The sequence below is a fragment of the Ursus arctos genome, unplaced genomic scaffold (assembly GCF_023065955.2).
Source record: "Ursus arctos isolate Adak ecotype North America unplaced genomic scaffold, UrsArc2.0 scaffold_27, whole genome shotgun sequence".
In the NCBI taxonomy this organism is placed as follows: Eukaryota; Metazoa; Chordata; class Mammalia; order Carnivora; family Ursidae; genus Ursus; species Ursus arctos.
In genome coordinates, this window is record NW_026622952.1 from 26079572 (window position 1) to 26100928 (window position 21357).

The window sequence follows — 21357 nt, forward strand, 5'->3', positions numbered from 1 at the left end:
TTCTTCTGGGATTAGCCCCACACCTTTCTCTACAGCCAGCAACCCCCTGGCTGTATCACAACAGGTGAGAAGAGGGAGAGCTGGGCACAGCTGGGAGCATCACCCGGCCGGGGCCACATGCAGAGAAACACAGCGCTCTGTAAAACCACTTGATCCACATCTCCTGACCTGGAGCCTGACTGCAAACACACAGGGCCTCCAGTCTTAGGAGGAGCAATGCGCCCAACTTGTTCACGGACCACAGCAAGCGGGGCTGGTCCAGCCCAGGAGGCGACCCCGCTGGGCTATGGCACTGTCCGCTGTTCCCAGCCGACCCACGTCGCTACCCATTCCCGAGGGAGGAGGCTCCTACTGCTGCACGCTCTGCGAGTCCTCAGAGTGTGTAGAGATCTCACTGGCGCTGCCAGATCGAGCACCATATTTTTCTCATTGTCTTCCTGACCCCTCTGCCACAAACCCTTCAGGGTCGGGTCAGTACCAGCGGTTCTCAAACTGTGCCCCAGTTTCCAAACTGAATCTCCCAATTTCTTCTTCAGTTTGTATTTTAGCAGTTTTCAGAAGTGCAACAAAAGCACAAGCTCCATGAACGGCTGCTGGGAGCCCTGGGAGATGGCAGCGTGGGCCCCGCTCCCACGTCAGCTCTGTGACTCGGCTACACCTGGCTGATGAGCCTCACCCGCGGACTTCATAATAAATAAACGTGTCTGTCTTAAACCTCTATCGAGCACCTACTCTTTGCTTGGGTGCCTCTGTTAATTAAATAAAACGGTGTATTTGAAAACGTTTTGTAATGTATAGAACCATCTTTATCTTGTATATTATTAATTAGAATATATTAGCCGAACTCCTGGACCAAACTTCAAAGAAGCATCCTTTTCTCCCCTTGACTAAGGCCCTCTCCTCTGCCTCCATAGTCCAACAAAACAGCACAGACCTCCAGTGTGCTGAGAATGGCCGCTGATTGCTCTCTCGTCGTCCTGCGGGTGGAACAGCGGGAAGGCACAGAGGAAGGGAGTAAACCAAGTAGGGCCCAGAGAGGAGAAGGAAGGGACAGGAGTCCCATGGAGAGGGCGAAGCGGCCCACCTACACAGCAGCATCTCCCACGAGATCTTGAGCTGGTTTTCCAGTTGAGAATAAGATACGGAGGAGAACCACCTAACACATTAGCACTGACAAGCTCGTCAAGGGACCGATTAGCACGTAGTACTTAGCAGGAGGGATGAGGCTGGGGAGAAGGAAGCCTGCACTTAGGAGCTGGACCGTCCTTCCGTGTGTGGATGCGTGCATGTGTGTTTATCCAGAAAAGGATCCACAGTGTCCTCTGGGGTGTTAAGGAAGTGTATTCAGACCCACTGCTTTACTGCAATGGTCCCCATGTGTCCCCGTGCCCCATGGAGGGAGTAAAGACAACCTGCTGGATGTGATGGTGTGAGTCCTTGCTTCTGGGATGTTTACTCTTATCTCATTGTTTCTGCATTTCTCCTTTGCAAATGTTTCCTATTGCACAAACTACACCGGGACACACACAGGTGATGAGCAAGCATGCCTGTCTGGACTCGGGGCCGGGCTCCCCTGTGCTGCCCTGAGCCAGTGCCACATGCAGGCTGCAGGGAGGACGGGACCCGGGGCGGGCGCAGCATAAAAGCGAAGAGGTGGACAGGCCAGGCATGCAGATTTTGAGGAGACCGTGCCCTACTCCAAATTTTGTCCACGGGTAATCTGGAGACCCATATGCCTTCCCACACCCCAGCAGGACTCTGTTCCTCTGTCCTCCCCAAGGCCACAGCAAGAGGCAGCACCCGGCCAGCCCCTAGAGCCTGCTTCTGGCCCGCCCATCCTGCTGTGAGAAATTGTGAGCACGTGGTAAGAGGCAGAGGATTTTATGTTCTGTTTGGACGGGTTCCCAGAATAGACAAGAGGTCTCAATCTTTACAAACTTCCGTGGGGCACTTGTGCATCTCCAAGTGTCCCCAGAGCAACTGCATGGAGATAGTCATGCCATCTGACCTCCTTTCAGGAGGGTAATCGGACAAATGCTTATATCACCCATAACCTGTCCTGGGGACTCGGGCCCAGTGTCCTTCCGCTGGAAGCGGTGTCCACACTGGATTTACAATTTAACTCAAATTAGAATTTGTATATGGAAGTCTAAACTAAAGTGCCCAGGAGGTCAGCCCAGAAGCAGTGCGGGGGGGAGCCGCAGGGAGGGGGCAGGGGTGGTGCTGGAAACAACACATGTGAGGGCGTTCTTTGTGCTTTCATGAAAACATGAGAGCAGCATTAAAATTCTGCGAAGAAACAGAATTCACATTATGAGTCTCCAGGGAAAATCTTACGAGCGTATAAAATCGTGTCGATTACAGTCTAAATTCAAACAGCACCAAAGGGTCAGAAGCACTTGAAGAATTCAGGCAGTGGCCAGAGAGTATTCATAGGAGTAAGCGTCACCCAAGCACCCGAAGGGACAGCTCCCTCCCTCCCTAGGAGCCGGCACATTCCATTGCACTCAAAACGGCCATGGATCAAATGACGGCAACTCAGCAGTTTGGTATGAACAGCTGAGCCTGTGGAGATGGCGGGCTCCCCCTTTGCTCTTCAGCTGGGACAGGGTCCCCAGGCAGACAGCAGTGCTGGACAAGTCCCTCTCCACAAAAGTCCAAGTGTATCTGAGGGGGGTCTTGGGCTGCTGAGCAGGGAACGACAGCGTCCCGGGCTTCAGTCTGCAAACTTACAACTGACAGACTCACAGGTTTATCAGTCTGCTGGGTTCAAAGCCAGTATTATCCCCAGGATAAGAGAAGTTTCATACTTGAGAACAGGAAACGGTTTTCCCTTGTAAATGCAGTTATTAACTCAGAAGCAAGCTGGCTGAAGCCTCAGGCTGACCCAGGGACCCCTAAGCGGCCACGGTGCACCCCGGTTAGAGAAGAGACAGCCCTGAACACATGCACATTCGCCACAATGAGGGCAAATGTTCTCCTTCTACACAGTGTGGCTTTCTGGCTACTGAAATGGTCACAAAGTTTGGAAATCGAAGGAGAGAACATTATTCTCTGAGAATTGCGGCAAGGGGCCAGCACATCCCAATCCCACAGTGAGAAGACCCCAACCCTCTGCACAAGCGTGCCCGCAGACCCGCAGCCCACAGCCTGCCTCATCCCAGTGGCACCCCTTCCCACCAATACCCCACGTCCAATCATCCCACCTCCCACTGGTCTCCCTCCAGCACCCGCGTAGAACCCGTGCCCACCTCACCAGCCCAGCCCGCCACCAACAGGTCCCCACTCCCCACGCCCAGTACTGCGGCCTCCTGATTTACTATATAATTCACTTTTTTATTATGCTTACTATTCACCTCCTTATGCCAGATTGTAAGACCTCAAAGAAGAGGACCTTGGTTTTGGTGCTGTATCCCAAGCATCTGGACCAGTGCCTGGCATACAGTAGGTTCTCAATAAACAGCACCAGAAAGCCCAGAAGGCCAGGCCCTCCAGCTTCTTGAAAGAGCCTCAAATTTACCTGGGAAACCAGGGTAATGACTTGTCACAAATTTTCATCTTAATTACAACTTTCTAACACCTGTTCTGAGTAATCTGTAGGTGGAGTGCTGGTTCTCGTGATGGGGAACCTGCCAGGCCTCCTCCAGAGGCTCATCCGAGGTCTTGTCTGACTGATGAGGAGGCCGGCCGCGTGAGGAGCAGGGAGGCTGCAGAGCCTGGAGCTGGCAGCTGGCGGGCGCCCCCTGCAGGTGTGCTCCTGGGAGGGGCTCAAGCCTGGGCTCCCACCCCAAGTCCAAAGTTGGGAAACAGAAGGAGGGAGAAAACAGGCAGGAGGCAGAGGAAGAACCAGCAAGCACAAGGCAGAAAAGCGAAGAAATGTGGTAAAACCATCCTCCCGCAGGGTGGAGAGGGGGAGCTGGCGGACTTCCTCCTGGAAGGGTTAGGCTCCTCTGAACCTCAGCCCTGGGCCTTGTCCTCATGTGCAGGAACACTGCTGAGTCAGCTCAGGGGGGACCACCACCCCGTGTCTGAGCAGGCACCTCACCACCCCCTCCCCAAATGAATCCCATCACCTGGCCCGCCTTCAGCAAGAAGCCTGCAAGGTTGGTCTGGCAGAGCCCCCACCCCCTGACACTTCCTCCCCATGATTTCCCTGCGTGCCCCACCTGCTCCTGGGGTGCACACCACACTTCCCTTCTAGTGTGCCGGCCTGAGCCCCATGCAGTGGTCACGCAGATGGAGCACGTCGGAGTAATCTTTTCTTCAAGAGAACCAATGTATAAAATCTCTTAATAAAGAAGGAAAGAATCCTCTCCGTCGAAGAATGCATCAGGGAGAAGGTTCCGTGATGAACGCTCTGTCGTACTAACCTGTGACTTCTCCAAGTCACCTTGGGGATTATTTCAGTGGGACTATTTTACTGACAATTATATTATTTTACTTCTAAGTAAACTGAGCCTAATGATGTGGTCGCTCTACAAGTTAGTAATAATAAAGTTATATATTCCAATGTCTTACTGATTTTTTGCATTTATATTAGTATCCCTCATGTTTTCCTGGAAAGGACTTGATATAACTTACTACATACATACTCACTGCATGTTTATGTAACATACAAAAATATATATGGTCTTATTTTGTCTTCATGATCGTTCCCACTAACCAACAGAAAAGATAAAATGTTTATCATCTTTCTCTTGATAATGATTTTCAGATAAAAGCATTACAGTTCAGGAAAAGTTAATGACCCCTCCAAAGTCACACGGTACACGGGAGATCGGGGCTCCAAACCCAGGTCTCTGGTTGTGGTCGCTAATTACAGTGCAGTAAGGAGCCCCATTTACCTGTGAGTTTAACAGTTGGGCCATGGGAAAATGGCATGATACACTGTGAGGAAAGGTGGATTGCACCATGTTAAGATCTTCTTATAAAATAAAATCTATGTGTACCCAGAAGCAGAAAAAGAAAGGCAGCATCTCACTTTTGAAAAAAAAAATCTAGGTGTGTGCGTGTGTGCGTGTGCCATGTAAGAAAAATGAAATGCTATCTGTACATCAAAATACTCATGCTGTGGGAAATACGAATGAGTTTTATTTTATTTTCCTCCTCCGTATTCTACATTTGTTCAATTTATGAGAAAAAAGATTGAAGTTATATCTCTTTAAAGAGCCGGGGTTTAGTTAGGGACCGGTCCCCAAACCTGGCACGCAACATGGCCCCTTGCTGGGCAGGTGTGGGGGAGTCTTCTGCATCCATGGTCACCTGCACACCTGAACGCCACTGTCTGTCCTTAAACCAGCTATTCTCTTTGCTCCCAGAGCGGGAGCCTCGACAGAGCTGCAGGTTTGTCTCCTGGGGGCCCGACACCAAGGACAGCAAGCTTCCGGAAGCTTCTCCCACAGATTAAGTCAGAAATACCACTGAGGTCCCATGGCATAGACACGAATGTGGTGAGCCCTGACCTCCCATTTCTAACTACGATGTCTCTCCTGTGTTTGGATCGCTATTTGAAGCAGGCGTCCCAGGGCGCCCGCCATGCCCCCGACACCTTACCTGTTGATCTCCAGCGTGTGCACGCCGTACTTGCTCTCGATTCGGTACTTGCCCGGCTCTCCTGCTTGGCAGATCAAACTACCATTTTTATACCTGCAGGAGGGAAACACTTACGTCAGTGCAAAGGCAGAGTGGCATCTGCACTTTGTCCCAGCCTTCTTCACAGCCCCTCGGGATGCTATCGCCCTGCGTCTGCAGACTCCACTTCCCAGGACCTTGGTCGGTGGGCACAGCGGAGCAGCTAGGGGAGTGACCCAGGGCCCATGTCTGTCTGTCCGCTTAGGAGAGAGCAGCTCCTGCAGAATTCGGCCTATCTGGGCCATCCTCAACGTGCGACAGAGAGTGCCACAGGTGCCCTTGGACTTCATGAGGAATTTGGGATAATCATTCCCTAAGGAAAGAATGTTGCCATTGTTAGCTGGGTCCCAGGCCAGCCTCTCTGGAGAGTTCCACGGGATCCTGACTGCATTGAAGCTGGCCTCCACACCCCACCCAGGACAGCAGGACCTCATCTCCCTGAGACCGGGAGTCAGTGGGTCTCTGCCTCCACCACCTGCCTGGCAAACAGCACAGGACCAGGTGCTAGTTTTCTGAGCTGGGCTGAGCGCCCCAGTCAGGTTACAAGTAAAATGTGTATGGTTTTTGCAGCAGGCTACAAACTTGGGGAATGTCATTATCACTTCCAGCAAGTGGGAAACAAACATAGGTCTGCAACAGATGGAGAAACACAAGGGTCTGTGGGGCCTGGAGACTTGATTCTTGACATCACCAGGTGCGATCGACCACAGCACTGCACACGGCCCCACCGCCGTGCTGTTTGGGTCTCCACCCGTGAGTCTTCCAAGAATTGAAAGCAGAGCCACTCACGTAAACACAGATTATCTGAAGGAACTTACTCTTAATTAAAAATCCTCCAAAAACTCAGTTGAGTCAATTTCACTAAAACAAAAGCGCAGGCATGGTATTTACAGTGGACCATTGTGAGTATTTATAAATGTATGTCCCGTGGAGTTTCACACAAGGTGGGCAATGGAATGGGTGTGTACCACGCGTTCCCTTCACGTGGCTCTTCTTCCTCTCCACGTTGGCGCCAACTGTTACCAGACCCTTAAGAGAGTGCGGCACGACCCGCCTCGGACCTGGGGGCAGGAAACCCTGCACTCACCACTGCACTACAGGGGTGGGGAACCCTTGCACGGTGAAGCACAGTTTCACAGACATCCTCTCCCAGACGGTGTGAGACCTCAGGCGCACCAGGATCTCGGGGGCCCGGCGCATCCGCTCCAAGTACGAGTGCCTGTCCCCAGCCAGCTTGTCCTCCACCTGCCCCAGGAAGCAAGGACAGGTCAGTGCACTGCAGGAAGGGGGCTCAGCACGGGCAGGCAAGGCTCTCTGCCGACAGGCCATACACACGTCACGCAGATGACCCACGACCAGACCCATGCCTCACAAGGAACCCCAGGGGTCCTCCTACCATCTCCTGAATGGCGTATTTGTCCAGCTTATCCTGAGCCTGTGAGCGCGCCACGTGCACGTTTTCCTCCATCTCAGCCAGCTCCCGGAGGAAACGCTCCCGCTTGGCTTCCCCATAAGCCGCCACCAGAGACTGGTACCTGCCGGGGAGAAAAAGTGACGTTACTCTCACAACATGCAGAAAGGTTGAGTGGTCATGGAAGGTCTGGAGACCACATGTGCTCTCCCCCAGGATTTTCTCAAGTGGGGTGCAAGAAGAGGAATGGAGAAACACTGTTTCTGCTTTTTTTTTTTCTTTTTAATTTATTTATTTATTTGTCAGAGTGGAAGAGAGAACATGAGCACAATCAGGGGAGTGGCAGGCAGAGGCAGAGGGAGAAGCAGGCTCCCGGCTGAGCAGGGAGCCCAGCATGGGGCTCAATCCCAGAACCCAGGGATCGTGACCTGAGCCGAAGGCAGACGCTTCACCCACTGAGTCTCCCAGGGGCCCCTCTGCTTATATTTATCTCTTTCTTTCAAGACCACGGTCTGGCTAGTGAGCTAATACCATACATAAAGCGGCTGTAAGAAGGGCAGGTGTACGACTCGTAAATAAAGCAGTTACGGGAGAAGATGCACCAGCCCTCCTTTTACCAAGAGAAGCACACAGTCAGCAACATTCAGAAGCCCATGTTCTTTGGCGGGTTGCTGCGAGCAGCCACATGCCCGTGATGGGGCCACTTCTGGCCCCATCACACTGGAAGGGCTGGCAGGGCCGCCGCATGCGTGGAGCACAATGAACAATTACAGAAACGGACGCAGAGTCACAAAGGGAGTCTGAGGCCCCTAAAAATGGACTCATTTACACCTCTGGACCCCATGACAACTCACACGTGGCTGGTGCTCAGTAAAGACTGTAACCAGAGCAACTCACTCCGCTTTCTCAGGACGCCGTCTCCCCATCGATAAGGCAAGGAGCTTGGCCGCCCGGGGTTCTGACACCCAGTGCTTAGGCGCTGCTGGGCTGGCGGCTGAATAAAGCCAGGCCAACACAGACAATGTCAGGAGAGCTGAGCCCCCTGTGTGCGCTTTCTTCTGCACCGCGCTCATAAAACCCGCCTCTTTTCCTGGGGAGGCTATGTTTCTGAATGAACATAGGGCTGCATTAAAGCCTCCTGAATCAACAAATGTAGATACAAAGTAAGTCTGTGTTTCAGAAGAATAAAAAGGATTCAATAAAAAATTCAGCTTTCTGATTTGTAAGAGTCGAGAATGAGGTGCCGTCGGTCTGGCCCGAGTGCCGTCTTTGTGAGCCCAGAACCATCCGGCCCATGGCCACGCCCACCCCGGGCCCTCTCCTGCAGAAGGTCACCCATCACACACTGATGCTTAGTGACGCGCCCCACGTTCAGCCCAGGCATGACGCATGGAGGCCTGTCTTTCCCTAGGACAGAAGGAAAGGCATCAAAGGGGTATTTCTAATCTGCTGTATCCTCCAGAAGGCCATGCTGAGATCCTCAGAGCATGCCAATGCCTCCTTGGTTTTTATTTTATACGAAGACATAGCAGTGATTCAAACCGATGCACCCACGATTCATCTTTCAAGAAGGACGGGTTTGTCCCATACGTGGAACTAGCATCTGCCTCAGTAGGGGAGAAACAAAACGGGGCAGAGCGACACAGGCAATCACCCACATACATGCTGGGGGTCAACTGACTACTTCAGGAGAGGAGCCTCGTGTCTCAGAAAGACTTCCAACAACGGGGATTGTCCCAAAAGTCATTACTGCCAAAACCACGTGAACCATGGTAACCTACTCCCTGACCCCTCCAGTTAATGCAAAATTACTTTCCCCCATTCACTCCCATGGAAATCGAGGGATAGAAATTTCTGTGACGTGTTCAAGGTCCACAAGGATAATTAATAAAATTGTAAAGGTCTAGACTTCTCACTCCCCACACCCACACCCTAGATAAAGATAAAACCATTTTTTAAGTAGTCCAATAGCAGAAAATCCAGATTTGGGTAATGTGTACATTTTGAAGTGATTCTCTCACAAAAGAAATCCTCACTTTACCATAAAATTTACATGGCAAAATGCTCATGAGGCATTTAAAAGATCATTCAAAGTGAGCAAAGAAAGCCTGATCTTTTCCGCTGCCCATTTTTGCTACACAGATCCCTTCATTGTAGTGCAGGGTTCAAAATGAAACATGTTTGCCAGATTCTCATTGTCTTCTTCAGGTTGTAAATGATCAGAATAAGGAGAAAGTTTTCTAGAAATAGTCGGGGGAGGTGAGGGACAAAATAGAGCAGGTATAACAGCTTGATGAGATGCTTCACTATTTTGTTCTTGTAAAATCACCACCTGTTTCTCTGTGATCTGGAAATAATTTGAAGACTGACGTCCTCGTTAATCCATGTCATTCCTGGGACATTTTCCTCCATGAGCTGAGTCCCCTGCAATGCGGGGCACAGCCGTGTGCAGAACCGTCACAATGTTTCCACTCAGACACCCGCTGGAAATGCTGGCACCTCTCTGGGAGATCACCTTGTCGGGAGTCAACAGCCTCAGTCAAAGAGGCTGTCAGTGGAAACTCGACATGAACTTCAACCTGTCAGGTGGGGGCACTTTCATGGGAGAAGCCTGTTCTGTGCGGAAAGTGGTGGGCGCGGTGTGGAACAGGACAGAGCGCGGACACGGGATGCCACCACGTGCCTGGCCCCGTGGGCAGCTTCTGTTGTGCAGAATGAGCTGGAAAACACCCGGCACGGTTGTCCTGTAGGACTCACGGAGATAGAGACGGGCGAGAACGAGCTGGGCATCACACAGCGGCAGCTGATCGCCTTCTCGAGAAGCAAGCGTGACCCTCCTGGTTCTCGGGTGTATTCTCTGCTAACAGCCTGTCCCCGTCCTTTCTGTGGCCGCAGACCCTCCCCGGAGCCCCCGCTGCGGGGCTGCGACGCCACAGTGCTAGGCGCAGGAGGGGGGACGGTGCATTACCTCTTTTTCCTCTCGTGCTCCTCCTCTTCCACCGCGTCGGTGCTCAGTCTCTTTGCGCAGATACTGCAGGTCGTCCCTCCAAATGCCGCCTGGCCGGACGCTCTCTGGGAAGACGACTTCTGGGAGAAAGACTTCTGGGAGAAAGACTTCTGAGAAGATGAGCGGGTGGAGGCGCGCCTGGATGGACACGGAAACAATCAGATGCGTTGGAGGGGTGTGCGAATTCATCCTAACAAGCTGCACGCCCTTTCTCCTGCATGCAAGTCAGCCTTGAACCGTGCAGGCACACGAGCACGAATGAGCATGTGCACACATGTGCAGGCACACATGTACCTGCCTTTCTGAGCACGCCAGCACGTGTATGCACATATACACATGCATGCTCACATACGTGTGCACACACAGAGAAACCTACGTCCCTGCGCAGGCACAGCCCCCATCTGCACAGGCGCGTCCTCAGAGGGGCGCCTTCACACTACCCTTGCCCATTTTCCATCCGTGCCCACGTGTGCCTCCTGACGCAGTTTTGGCCTAACGCCACGATTATATATATCTGAAGGGATTTGGAGCTCCCAGAGGCTACTGGGAGGGCTGTGGCTCTGCGGCTGTTACGGGGATGGCAACAGAACACAAGGGCCATAGGCAGGTCTAAATATAGGGTGCTGGTGACACGCACACACTCCAGAGGCCAGGGCACGGCACAACCACACTGTCTTCCATTGGTCAGCATGGCCATCTCCTGGGCCCCGGAGACCTCGGACGTCTGCGCCCAGGCACGTGTGGCACGTCCCCGAGGACACTATGCTCCAGAACTGGCTCAAGATCTGTGCCTTCGCACCAGCCCCTGAGGCAGGGAATACATTTCCCTTTTTGCTTCATTTATTATTATTACAGCAAAACTACTGATATCAGCCTCCATGTGATCTTTACTTTGCCCCTCTGAGCTTCTCTCCCACTGACATTCTTCCCATTGCCCCTTCTCGCTTCCCTTCTGTGTTGGTGACTTTTCAGATCCTAGTTCTGCAAGATGTGTGAAGAGGAGCAAAGTCAAGGACCACTTACTAAAAAGTCTCTGCCTTCATAATCTAAACGAGGGGCTCAGAGCCAGTCTACCAGGATTCACAGGGATCCACCAGGATCCACCAGGATCCACGAGGATCCCAGCAGTGCTCCACACGGAGTTTGCTGTGCAGCCAGGAGAGCCGAATTCCCCCTCCAGTGCGAGGAGCATGCCATCCCTGACCCTCCCCAAACCAGTTCATGTCCAGGGTGCGGGGGACTGGATAAAGCTTCTTTAATGCCAGACACCCACAATCAAAGCTCTACCAGTCCAACCCCAGAATTTCAACTTACTTTTTTGCAGCATACTCATCCAGAAGGTACCTTGTCTCAACATTGCGGTATGACTGGTCATAGTGTTTGTGTCGCTTTTGGTAGAAGGGCACTGCAACAAGCGACATCTTCGTGTGCACCTACGAGCAAAGAATGTGTCAAACAGCACTGAGCTCCTTCTCAAATGCAGTCCTGCTCCCGCGATTTCTACACCAGAACTTCCAGTTGTTCCGAAGAAGAAAATCACCTTCAATTAGTAACATTCATTCAGGGAAGGGAGGATGGAAGAAATATTGTATAAGTGAAAATAATCTCGGGCTACAAGTCTGGATGCCTAGTAGGTTCCCTGGGACTGGATATCCTGTTTTGTTTGCTTCTGTGAAAATCAGAAGACTGACTATGTTTCTTTTAATTGTGAGTTCAACAAATATTTATAGAATACCTAGCTGTTCAAGGCAATGTGAAAAGCAATGTGAGTGATAAGAACAAAAATAAAACACAGATAAGAGAAGTAAACAAATACTTAGAATACAAGATAAGAGCAGAGGGAGTTCCAAACTGCTCTGGGAAGCAAGGAGGGGGCACACATAACAGGACAGAGGGCAGCCAAGCGAGGTCCCATGAAAGAGGTGACGCTTGAGAAGAGCCTTGACCATGGACAGGCTGACAGGTGGAGATGGGGCAGGGGGCGGGGCATCCCATGAGCAAAGGTAGGAGGCAGGAAAACACAGGATCTCAGGATGCTTGAAGACACTTTACGAGATCGCTCTGGAAAGACTGCAACCACACACGGGGGCTTTCAGCATCTGCCTGGGCACTGGGGATCTTCACTGCTCAAAACGGGACCTGGAAAGGGAATTCATCTCCAGGACACTGTCCAGATCCATTCTTCTAAAACTGCATCTCACTGGTTATGTGTAGACTCGCATGGCAGGAGTGGGCAGGAGCAGGGCTGGAACCAGCAAGAAAGTCAGAGGAATGTGGGCAAGCAAGCACATTTTGGTTAAATTCTCTGGAAACAAGAAATGACTGAAATCCATACTGCAGTGTGGAGTCTGGGAATTGAAGTAGGGCAGGCATTGGACACTGGGCCATTTGTAGCCTATGCTCACCCAAAATAAATACAGCCCCAACTTACTGGGCTTACTCAACCCTCTCTAAAATGTAACCCAGACGGTATTCCTAAATCTCAGTGATAACTAACTTCTGAAATAAAGGACCGAAGGAATTCCAAGTCTGAGCTCCACTTTTGTCCTTTGTGTTTAAATTAGAATAATCTGCCCCAATTTAAAGAAGGAATTCTAAAGCAGGGCCCCATGGCCCAGCACCAGGGACAACAGGGACACAGACCAGCAGTGGACCAGGGGCAGGTGCCGCCCTGAGATGGGACAGCTGCACCTGCTCCCTCCACCACCCCACCGCTCAGAGCTTTGAGTATGCATTAGAAAGCCAACCACATACAGAACATCCTCCAAGCGGACTCCTCATGGCCAATTTCCTACAGACTGTGATTTCCTAGAAGCACAGAATTATAGGTCTTGGAAAGATCCTTAGGGATTATCCAAACCCTTAGTGTACTTGGGGTGGGGACATGATGCCAGAAAGGAGAAAGGGCTGGCCCACCCAGAGGCCATCAAATCTCTATTTCTGGGTCTTTTATACTTTGCCACACTAATACCAATTTTTCCTCCTAAAAATCAACTAGCCAGGCAACCACTACATACGCACTGAGGGTCCAGCACACGTTTCACAGCAGGCTAGCATCAATCTGATGATGAGTATGTGACAGAATGCAGCATCTAATGGAACTCAGTGAAAACAGAGCTTCTCCGTTCCACCCCAGCTTTGACAGGGCATCATAACGTGGTCAAGAGCACAGGCTTATATCTGATAGACCCGGGATTGAATTCTGAGCCTGCACGGGGACATGGCCTTGGGCACCCTTCTCACCCCCCGAACTCTGATATTCCAAACTGCTTCTACGGAATGCTTGGCACTGTGCTTGGCCTGGGATATCAAACGACCAAAATTGGTAGGTGTCCCTACCACACAGTGCTTTGCTGTTGCTGTGATGAAGTGAATGGTGTAGGTCGGAAAAGGTATTGAAACAAATACATCCGGTCACTTTACCATCTGGAATATTCTCAACTGCAGCTCGGTGGGTTTTCCAGTGAGTCAATCAAGGTGAACTGGCAAGAAAAGCTTCCCGCCCATAAAGGCAGCCTTGCACTGATTATCTCTGGAGTCCATGGCTGTGCTGGGGTCAGCTCCCTGAGCGGAAGTCAGAGCAAGGTCAGGGGACACATCTCACCAGAGTGAAGCAGTCTCCTCTCCCGACCACACCTGCCCCGATGGAGGAAAAGGCTGCTACAGCACAAATGAGCACCGCGGCCGCAGGTGCTGTCATGCCCGGCGTCATGTCCTGTCTCAACAGTCACTTACATTTATGCTGAGTTAACCTTCAGACCTGTTTGCATCTCTTGGCCAAGGGAAGAGTCTAAAAATGGCCCAGATGATAAGAGAGGATAGGCTATCTTGACATGTTTAAACTGGGGGAGCTGCCGCCCCAAAAGAGGGTAAGGCGCACTCAACGGGACCTGTGCTTTTGCTCTGAGCATGAAAGGTCAGCTTCCCTCACAGCCCGGTGACCCCGTTAACTCCTCCGCAGCATCCCGTCTGTGCTCCGTGGGCGATCAGCACTCGGTGTATCGCTGACCTCACTTGACGCACGCTTGTGTGGGCCTGCAAGTCCTCAACACTTCCCGTGTGAGGAGCGTACACTTTGTAACAATTAGCGCCATGGACTGGAATCAAGTGCACGGGGCTCCTGTGTTCCTCACTCTGACCAGCACACCTGCTATAGCTTTTCTCCCCACCCGAGGCAGCTGCGGCCCACAAGAGCCATAGAACACTTGACTGCATTTACTCCCACCTAATGCGACACGGTGCTAAGGGCCGTCACCGTCAGGAGCTTTCGGGGACTCTGCAAATGGGATTATCCTTGGTTCTACCCATCTCTCACTCCACAGACACCGGGAGCACCTGCGAGGCGGCAGGCAAGCCCGAATCACAGAGCACTGCATTTCAAGGACGGGACCATCTCAGAGGTCCCCCGCTCCAAGGATGGCAGCAAGCTCACGTCCTCTCTATGGTCGACCCTTGTGCCAATGTGTCCTTGGCTCCCGCCCCCACTCCCCGGCCTGGGCTGGCTTTTCCCAATGCCATGGGCAGCCCAGACAGAGCAGCAGGCCCACCACACAGCCAAGCCCACGCCCAGGCCACTCTGGGAACCTCATGTCTCAGAGCCTCCCCCGTTGCCCCTGAGCACCCCGGAGCAGGAGCAATGAGCTCGCTTGGAAATCTGCTCCCTGCAAACTCAGCACACGCCCTGCAGCTGCGGCCCAGGGCACAAGGCATTCATCCGAAACCACGGGAGATTCCACAGTCTGACGTGGATGATCTCGTTCTGTCCTGCTTAAATGTCGGCCTTCTCTGTGCGGAAATGGAGCTCTGGAGGGTGAAAATCATCCACTCAGGTCCCTGGTCCATCGGACACAGAGCCAACGTCCCACCTCGCCCTCTGACTGTGCCCCCAGCCCCCAGCACCCACCCACCCACACCACTCACAGAAGGCTTCCCACACATCTCAGAATGATGACACCAGAGTGAAACGTGAGCCTGTCCTCAAGTACTGGGGACCGTGCGTCTATGACATGCCTAGACCTAACGCCTTCCTGTGAAGGGTGTCTGGAACCATCTTTCATGCCACAAAGAAGGATTGTAATTCATGGAAACATTTTAACTACAATGCACTGACTTCCACCTAATAAAAGACACTGTTGTTTATGCACCTAAAAATGTCAAAGTTGATGAAAGCTTTCGAGAGGAAGAAAAAGGATTAGTTGGCACACACGACGGGCCTAGGCCCCCAAGTAACTAAACCCTAAGACCCCAAGACGGGCTTTGCCCAAGCTCATTGGCACTGGGGTCTACTTTCTCCGAAGCTTTTTCCAAACTGTCCAGCACCAAAAGAAACGGTCACTGAGCACAAAATCCCTCTTAAAATCATCCTCAAAGAGAAATCCACCATGGTGTGACATCTGATTCCCGGCAGCTAGATTTCTGCAGTGTTTCTCCAAATAACCTTTTGGGGCCGCGGCAGGAGTGGCAGAGGGCTGTCCTTGCAGCCACAGAGCTCTCTGGCTTCCAAGGACCCTGAGTCCTTCTGTCCTGACACTCCAGCAGGATCAAATTCAATCGAGCGACAAGATCATATGCAGCTTCCTGGACGGGAGAACTTTCCAGCAACCCACACAGTTGCCATCATCACCAGCTAGAGAAATGTTCCATTCCGTTACAGTTTACCCCCAAATTCTCATTTTGGTAAAGAACCAGCACCCCTCATTCAGCATTGGCTCCAGGTACATTTGTTGCCTGGTTTATTTAAAAATCCATGTAAATGATCTTTGCTCTAGTTACTCTTTGATACCTATGTCACTTGTGCTTGGGAAGCAAGGGCTGAGCCCGGGAAGTGGAAAAGTGAAGCCCTCCCAGCTCCAGCGACCCCACATCCCTGAGCCCCACTGCCCTCCCGGGCCTGCCTTCTGGGCACAGGCCCCACTACCACCACCACCCTCCCTGCAGGCACAGCTCCAAGGCCGTGGGGGAAGGCGCTAGGCTCCATCGGCCGAGGGATTCTGCAGGATTACAGCTCATCACAAAGCGCAGACGAGAAGACAGCCATGAGAAGCTGTCATTCGAAGCCGAAAGCCTGTGGAGGCTGAGAGCAGCCTTCTTTCCCGTCCCCCAGACACCAGCATCCAGGGCGATGCTAAGGGCCTGATTCTCTCTTTCTCTTCAGAAAATCGCCAGTTTTATTTCACACCTTTACAAATCTGCACTGTCCCCAGAGACTCCTTCATGGCTCAGATTCTCATGAAATTGCAGACCTCAATGAATGGGCTCAGGAGCCCCCCCGGGAGACGCTGCAGAGCTCGGGGCTGACGGGCCAGGGCTCTGAGGGGACGGCATGTCATGACAGTTGAGATCGTGACTGCGGGAAACAAAGCAAGTCCTAAAATCTAGTCCAAGAAACGCAGACCTCAGGCTGAATCATTTGCTGTCTCCACTGTTTCCCGGAGCATGCTAACACGGCCCTCCCCTGAAACGGGTCCACTTAGGAAATCGGACTGCTACCCACCTCGGCACACACTGCTAGTCCTTCTTGCAAAGCCCCAAATTAGAAAACGAAAGGAGAAAAGAAAACTTACCCAGAGAGAAAGGGAAAAGGCCAAGAGGAGAGAAGCCCTGCCTCGCCCGGCTCACCCACGACGCGGCTCTGGCTGAAGAAGGCGAAGCTATTTCTCCCTCCAAATGCCCAGCCCTCCCTCCCATTTATGGCCTGGGAAGATGCTATATATAGCCACAGAGACTGCCTCGCCCCAAATTCGTGGCCAGCATCATCACTCATCAGCCTGATCTTAGGAGGCAAACGTCGATGCGTTGGAAAAAATGAAAATCAGAAAGTGCCAAGTGTGGTCCTGAGCCACAGAATGCGCCGCTCTCCTCCCAGGACAAGAGGGTGGGGCCGACATCTCCCCCCCCCCCCCCCCCCCCCCCCCCGTGCCCGGCTCTCCTCCGACTCATTATAACGTTGATGCACAAATTCTCCGACTTCTTTTCAACCCTGTTGAGCTGCAGGTTCCCCGGCCCATTCGCTGGTGCTTCCAGATGAGTCTAAGAGCTACTCAAATTTCGGGGTGCACTTGCTGACCAGGGCATCTGACTCGAGTGCTGCTAGTTCCAGAGGAAAGGAAGGGGGCCTCTTGGGGGAGGGGTGTTTGGGAGGTTTTTTGGTTTTGTTTTTATTCCAGAAACTACTCAAATTTTCACGGGTCTCATCCTGAGGTTAATTTAGCAGGACAGCCTTTCCTAAAAGAGGAGCCGTGCCCAGTCGCCAAGTTAAGTCTTATTTATAGTTATTAGCACAGATGTGCGCTATGGATAATTGCAGGGTATCCATCGTTTTGCACAGCTTGTGTCCAAGTATAAATCACACAAGCCTGGCATGGCCATGGGCTGGACCCGGGCATGTGCCGCCAAGAGAAGGGGCCATGCAGGGGTGGCCCCAGACCTCAGAATCCAGAGGACTCCATTCAAACCACAGCTCAGCATGAAGAGGGTGTGACCATCAGCCGGCTGGCTGGTCTACCTCGCTGTTCTCCCCACCTGTAAGACTAGCTTTCAGTTTGTTACGATTAGAGGAAATTCTATGCAGTGGTGCCCAGGCACTCAAAAAATCTCCACGTTCACATATGTGGTGTATCAGGAACACAGCCAAGGGCCAGACCAGCAAAAAGAGTCAACGAATGTGTCCATGAAACACTACAAAGCGAGAGCGGAAGTCATTTACGTGACTCATCTGAGAGTCCCTCACATACTGAATCGGGGTCTACATACTTTTTACCTTGTGTCTTCTCCCCTTTAGTACTCCAACAGCCTAGCATTTAATTTAATACATGTGTGGTAAGGGGGTATCGAATAAACACAGGCAGCTGACATGTTATTTCTGCTTATCAGCATCCTTTCCAGAAGGAATCCAGTGCTGCCCTCCCTCGTGAGGTCCCGTAGGACCGCCCATCATGGTCCTCTGCTCCCTGCCCACACAGGTCGCCCCTCCAGGCAAAGAGGGACGATTATAGTGCCCCATCTCCTATCAAATGGCATCTCAGTCACCTGAGTCTCCGGAAACTAGCCTCTCCTGATAAAACAGTCTCACTTTTGGGGAGAGACCAGAGGCCTATGAGCTCCTCACACTCCTCACGGTAAATTTCGGAACCGCTCCAGCCCCTCGTCTAATGCAGGCGGCTCACCTCCTAGGATGCGGCCTCTCAGAGATGCTGCCGGGCCCAGCTGCGCTGCTCAGAGCAGCAGAACACGGAGCTGGGACAGAGCAGGCCCCTGACAGGAGAAAGGACTCCATTCAAACCACAGCTCAGCATGAAGAGGGTGTGACCATTGGGGGTAAGACCCTCCCCCACCGCCTGTGAGGTCTCAGCTGTCTCACTGAGGCCAGGACTGTCTGTGGGAATGATGCCATGGGCACTGCGTGTGTGTGTGTGTGTGTGTGTGTGTGTGTGCGCACACGCGAGTGTGTGAAGGGAACCTGCCAGCTGCCAGGAACCCGCCGACATGCCCAGAGACACGCAGTACAGCATTCTCCACAAGACATTCCAATCATGGGACAACAAAGTCCCTCTTTGCTGAAGCTCCTTGCGGTGGGGTTCCATCCAGCACAACTCGAAGAATCCTGATGGACGCAAAGAAAAAAACCATCAGTAAGTTTACTTCCCAATCCATTGCGGGAGTTTGCAACATGCTCAGGAGAAACAAAGTCAGCATGGATAAGAAGTGTCAGATGATGTGGGAACCTTGGCTCAGTGTCTACCTCACGGGGCAAAGTGAAGACCGAAGGACTTCATTACATTATAGCCTTGGGCCAAAACTGATGTTCAGCTCAGAAAAATCTATTTGAATATTTGAAAAAGAGCAAAATTATTCTTCAGATATTTTGCTAACTTCCACATATTCCATCTTCGAAAGCAACAAGAAAATGGTCTAATGTGTTTTAGAAAATTTCTGTCCAATGGGCGGGATATTCCTGTTTTACTTTACAGAGGACGAGGCCTCACGAGGAAGGAGGCTCAAGCTCGAGCCGGGGCCCCGAAGTGAAGCCGCGCGTCGCGGTGGGAACACACGGGCGACGAGGGTTTGCAGCCCAAGACTTTCACGCAGCTCCGTCCCTGAGCAGCTACACGGGCAGAGCCCGTAGAACATTCGTTAGCTTTGATGCCTCCTCTCTAAAGCGGGTCCCGCCATGTCGCCTACTGGGGACAGTGTGTGGCCGGCGCTCATCATGACCCTGACAAACACCGTGGTGACAGACAATCTTGGGCGCTGGACCCCCCTTAGCCCAGCCCCAAGGTTCCCAACTCTCCCTAGACAGCTAGTGTGTGTGGTGCAGACGGTGTTCAGTTCTTCCCAAAGAATTCAGTCCTGGCGTTCAGCTGCAGTATGATGGGGCTCGCGCCCAGCCAGCCTGTAGGCTGGACATGCGCCCTGCCCCAGCTTTGCTGAGCTCAATCCCCAGGAGCTGCCGCCCACACAGGCCTCCCAGGGCCACGTCCACTTCATCACGTCCATGAGGGTCTCAGTACCTTCCCTTCCCACCTGGGAGCATGAGGGGCTTGAGGCTGCCCACCCGAAGCCAGCCCGCCCACAGCCAGCTTCACGCCTCCCACCGGTGGTAGTAAAACTCTAACAGAGATTCTCTAAAGTGCCGTATGGCCGCCTCAGCCTCAGTCCCATTTTAATCTGATTAAAATATCCAACTTCTGCCTAACATTTCTTTAAAAAAAAGTTATACTACCAAAAACAATCCGGTTTTAAAAATGGGCAAAGGACTTAAATAGACATTTCTCCAAGGAAGACACACAGATGGCCAACAGTCACATGAAAAGATGCTCGGTGCCGCTCATCACCAGGGAAATGCAAGTCCAAACCACAGGCTGTCGCCGCACACCTGCCAGAACGGCTCGGATCAAGCAACCACGACAACAAAAACCCAGAGAATAACAAGCGTTGGTGGGGAAGTGATAAGTTAGGACCCTCGTGCGGTATTGATGGGAAGGCAAACTGGTCCGGCCGCACCAGGAAACAGTGTGGAGGCTCCTCAAAAAATTAAAAATAACATTCCTGTATGACCAAGCAATCCCAGTTCTGGCTATTTATCCAAAAAAACTGAGAGCAGGATTGTAGGGCAATGCCTGCTCCCCCGTGTTCACCGCGGCATTATTCACAACACCCAAGGCACGGAAATGATCTACGTGTCCATCAGTGGATGAATCGGTAAGGAAAATGAGGTTACAGACACATTATTCAGCCTAAAGAAGTCTGCCTATCACATGCTACTGTGAGCGAACCGTGCCGCCATGGCGGTGGAATTGGCCAGCACAGCGCAACACAACGCAGGAGTCCTCATGGGAGGCGTCTAAAGGGGTCAAACTTACAGAAGCAGATGGAATGGCGGTGGCCGGGGGCTGAGGTGGGGAAATGGGGGGGGGGGGGGGTGCTGCTCAGTGGGAACTGGGAGTCAGTCACGCAGGATGAACGTGTTCTAGAGATTTCCTGCACAGCAACGTGCATAGAGTTAATAATGTGGTACCGTACACTGAAAATGTTCTAAGAGAGTAGACCGAACATTATGTGGGGTCTTTGTTTTTTTTTTTAATTTACATTCAATTACTTAACAGAGTGTATCATTCGTTTCAGAGGTAGATTTAGTGATTCATCAGTTGCATATCACACCCAGTGCTCATCACATCATGCACCCTCCTTAATATCCATCACCCGGTTACCCCATCCCCCACCCACCTCCTCTCCAGCAACCCGCAGTTTGTTTCCTAAGATTTAGAGTCTCTCGTGGTTTGTCTCCCTCTCTAATTTCATCTTATTTTATTTTTCCCTCCCCTCCCCTATCCCCCTGTTCTGTTTCTTAAATTCCACATATGAGTGAAGTCATATAATTGTCTTTCTCTGATTGACTTATGTTGCTTAGATGAATGTTATGTGTTTTTTTAACAGCGCAAAAAAAGTCCTGCTAACTACAGATAGTGTAAGCAACTGTGGCTTTAGTGTCTCCAGCCACGAGTCCAGTGATGGGTCTGTGGGTGTCATAAGACACAGCACTACTAGCAACACTCGCCTAGGGCTCACGGACACCACGCCCAGCACTCACGACTGCCTTTCTTCCCAAAGATGTACACGTGCGTGTTCCGTACTCAGAACTGTGATGGGGTGGTTTAAACCTCAAGAAAGCCACATGGGCAAGGTGAATGAGCCGCCATCCTTCCATGGGAACCTTCTGAAACATCCATCGTGAGAGTCTGACCTTGTTCAGAGAAAGGAAACACCTCCTTTCTCATCCCCAAGACACTCCGCAGATGTTTCCCTGAGG

At 51.9% G+C, this 21357-nt stretch overlaps 1 protein-coding gene across 1 annotated transcript in view; it reads right to left on the minus strand.

Annotated features, from left to right (window-relative positions):
* The window catches only part of MYOM2 (myomesin 2), an 81987-nt gene extending 65163 nt beyond the window's left edge, over positions 1 to 16824 (minus strand). The window contains exons 1-6 of the mRNA XM_026508500.3: positions 16613 to 16824; positions 11364 to 11482; positions 10011 to 10187; positions 7028 to 7166; positions 6719 to 6876; positions 5554 to 5646 (exon numbers count right to left, since the gene is read on the minus strand). Coding sequence (XP_026364285.2) covers positions 5554 to 5646; positions 6719 to 6876; positions 7028 to 7166; positions 10011 to 10187; positions 11364 to 11470 — 674 coding nt within the window. The 5' untranslated portion in view covers positions 11471 to 11482; positions 16613 to 16824. The remainder of the gene's footprint in view (positions 1 to 5553; positions 5647 to 6718; positions 6877 to 7027; positions 7167 to 10010; positions 10188 to 11363; positions 11483 to 16612) is intronic.
* Between the last annotated feature and the right edge of the window lie 4533 nt (positions 16825 to 21357).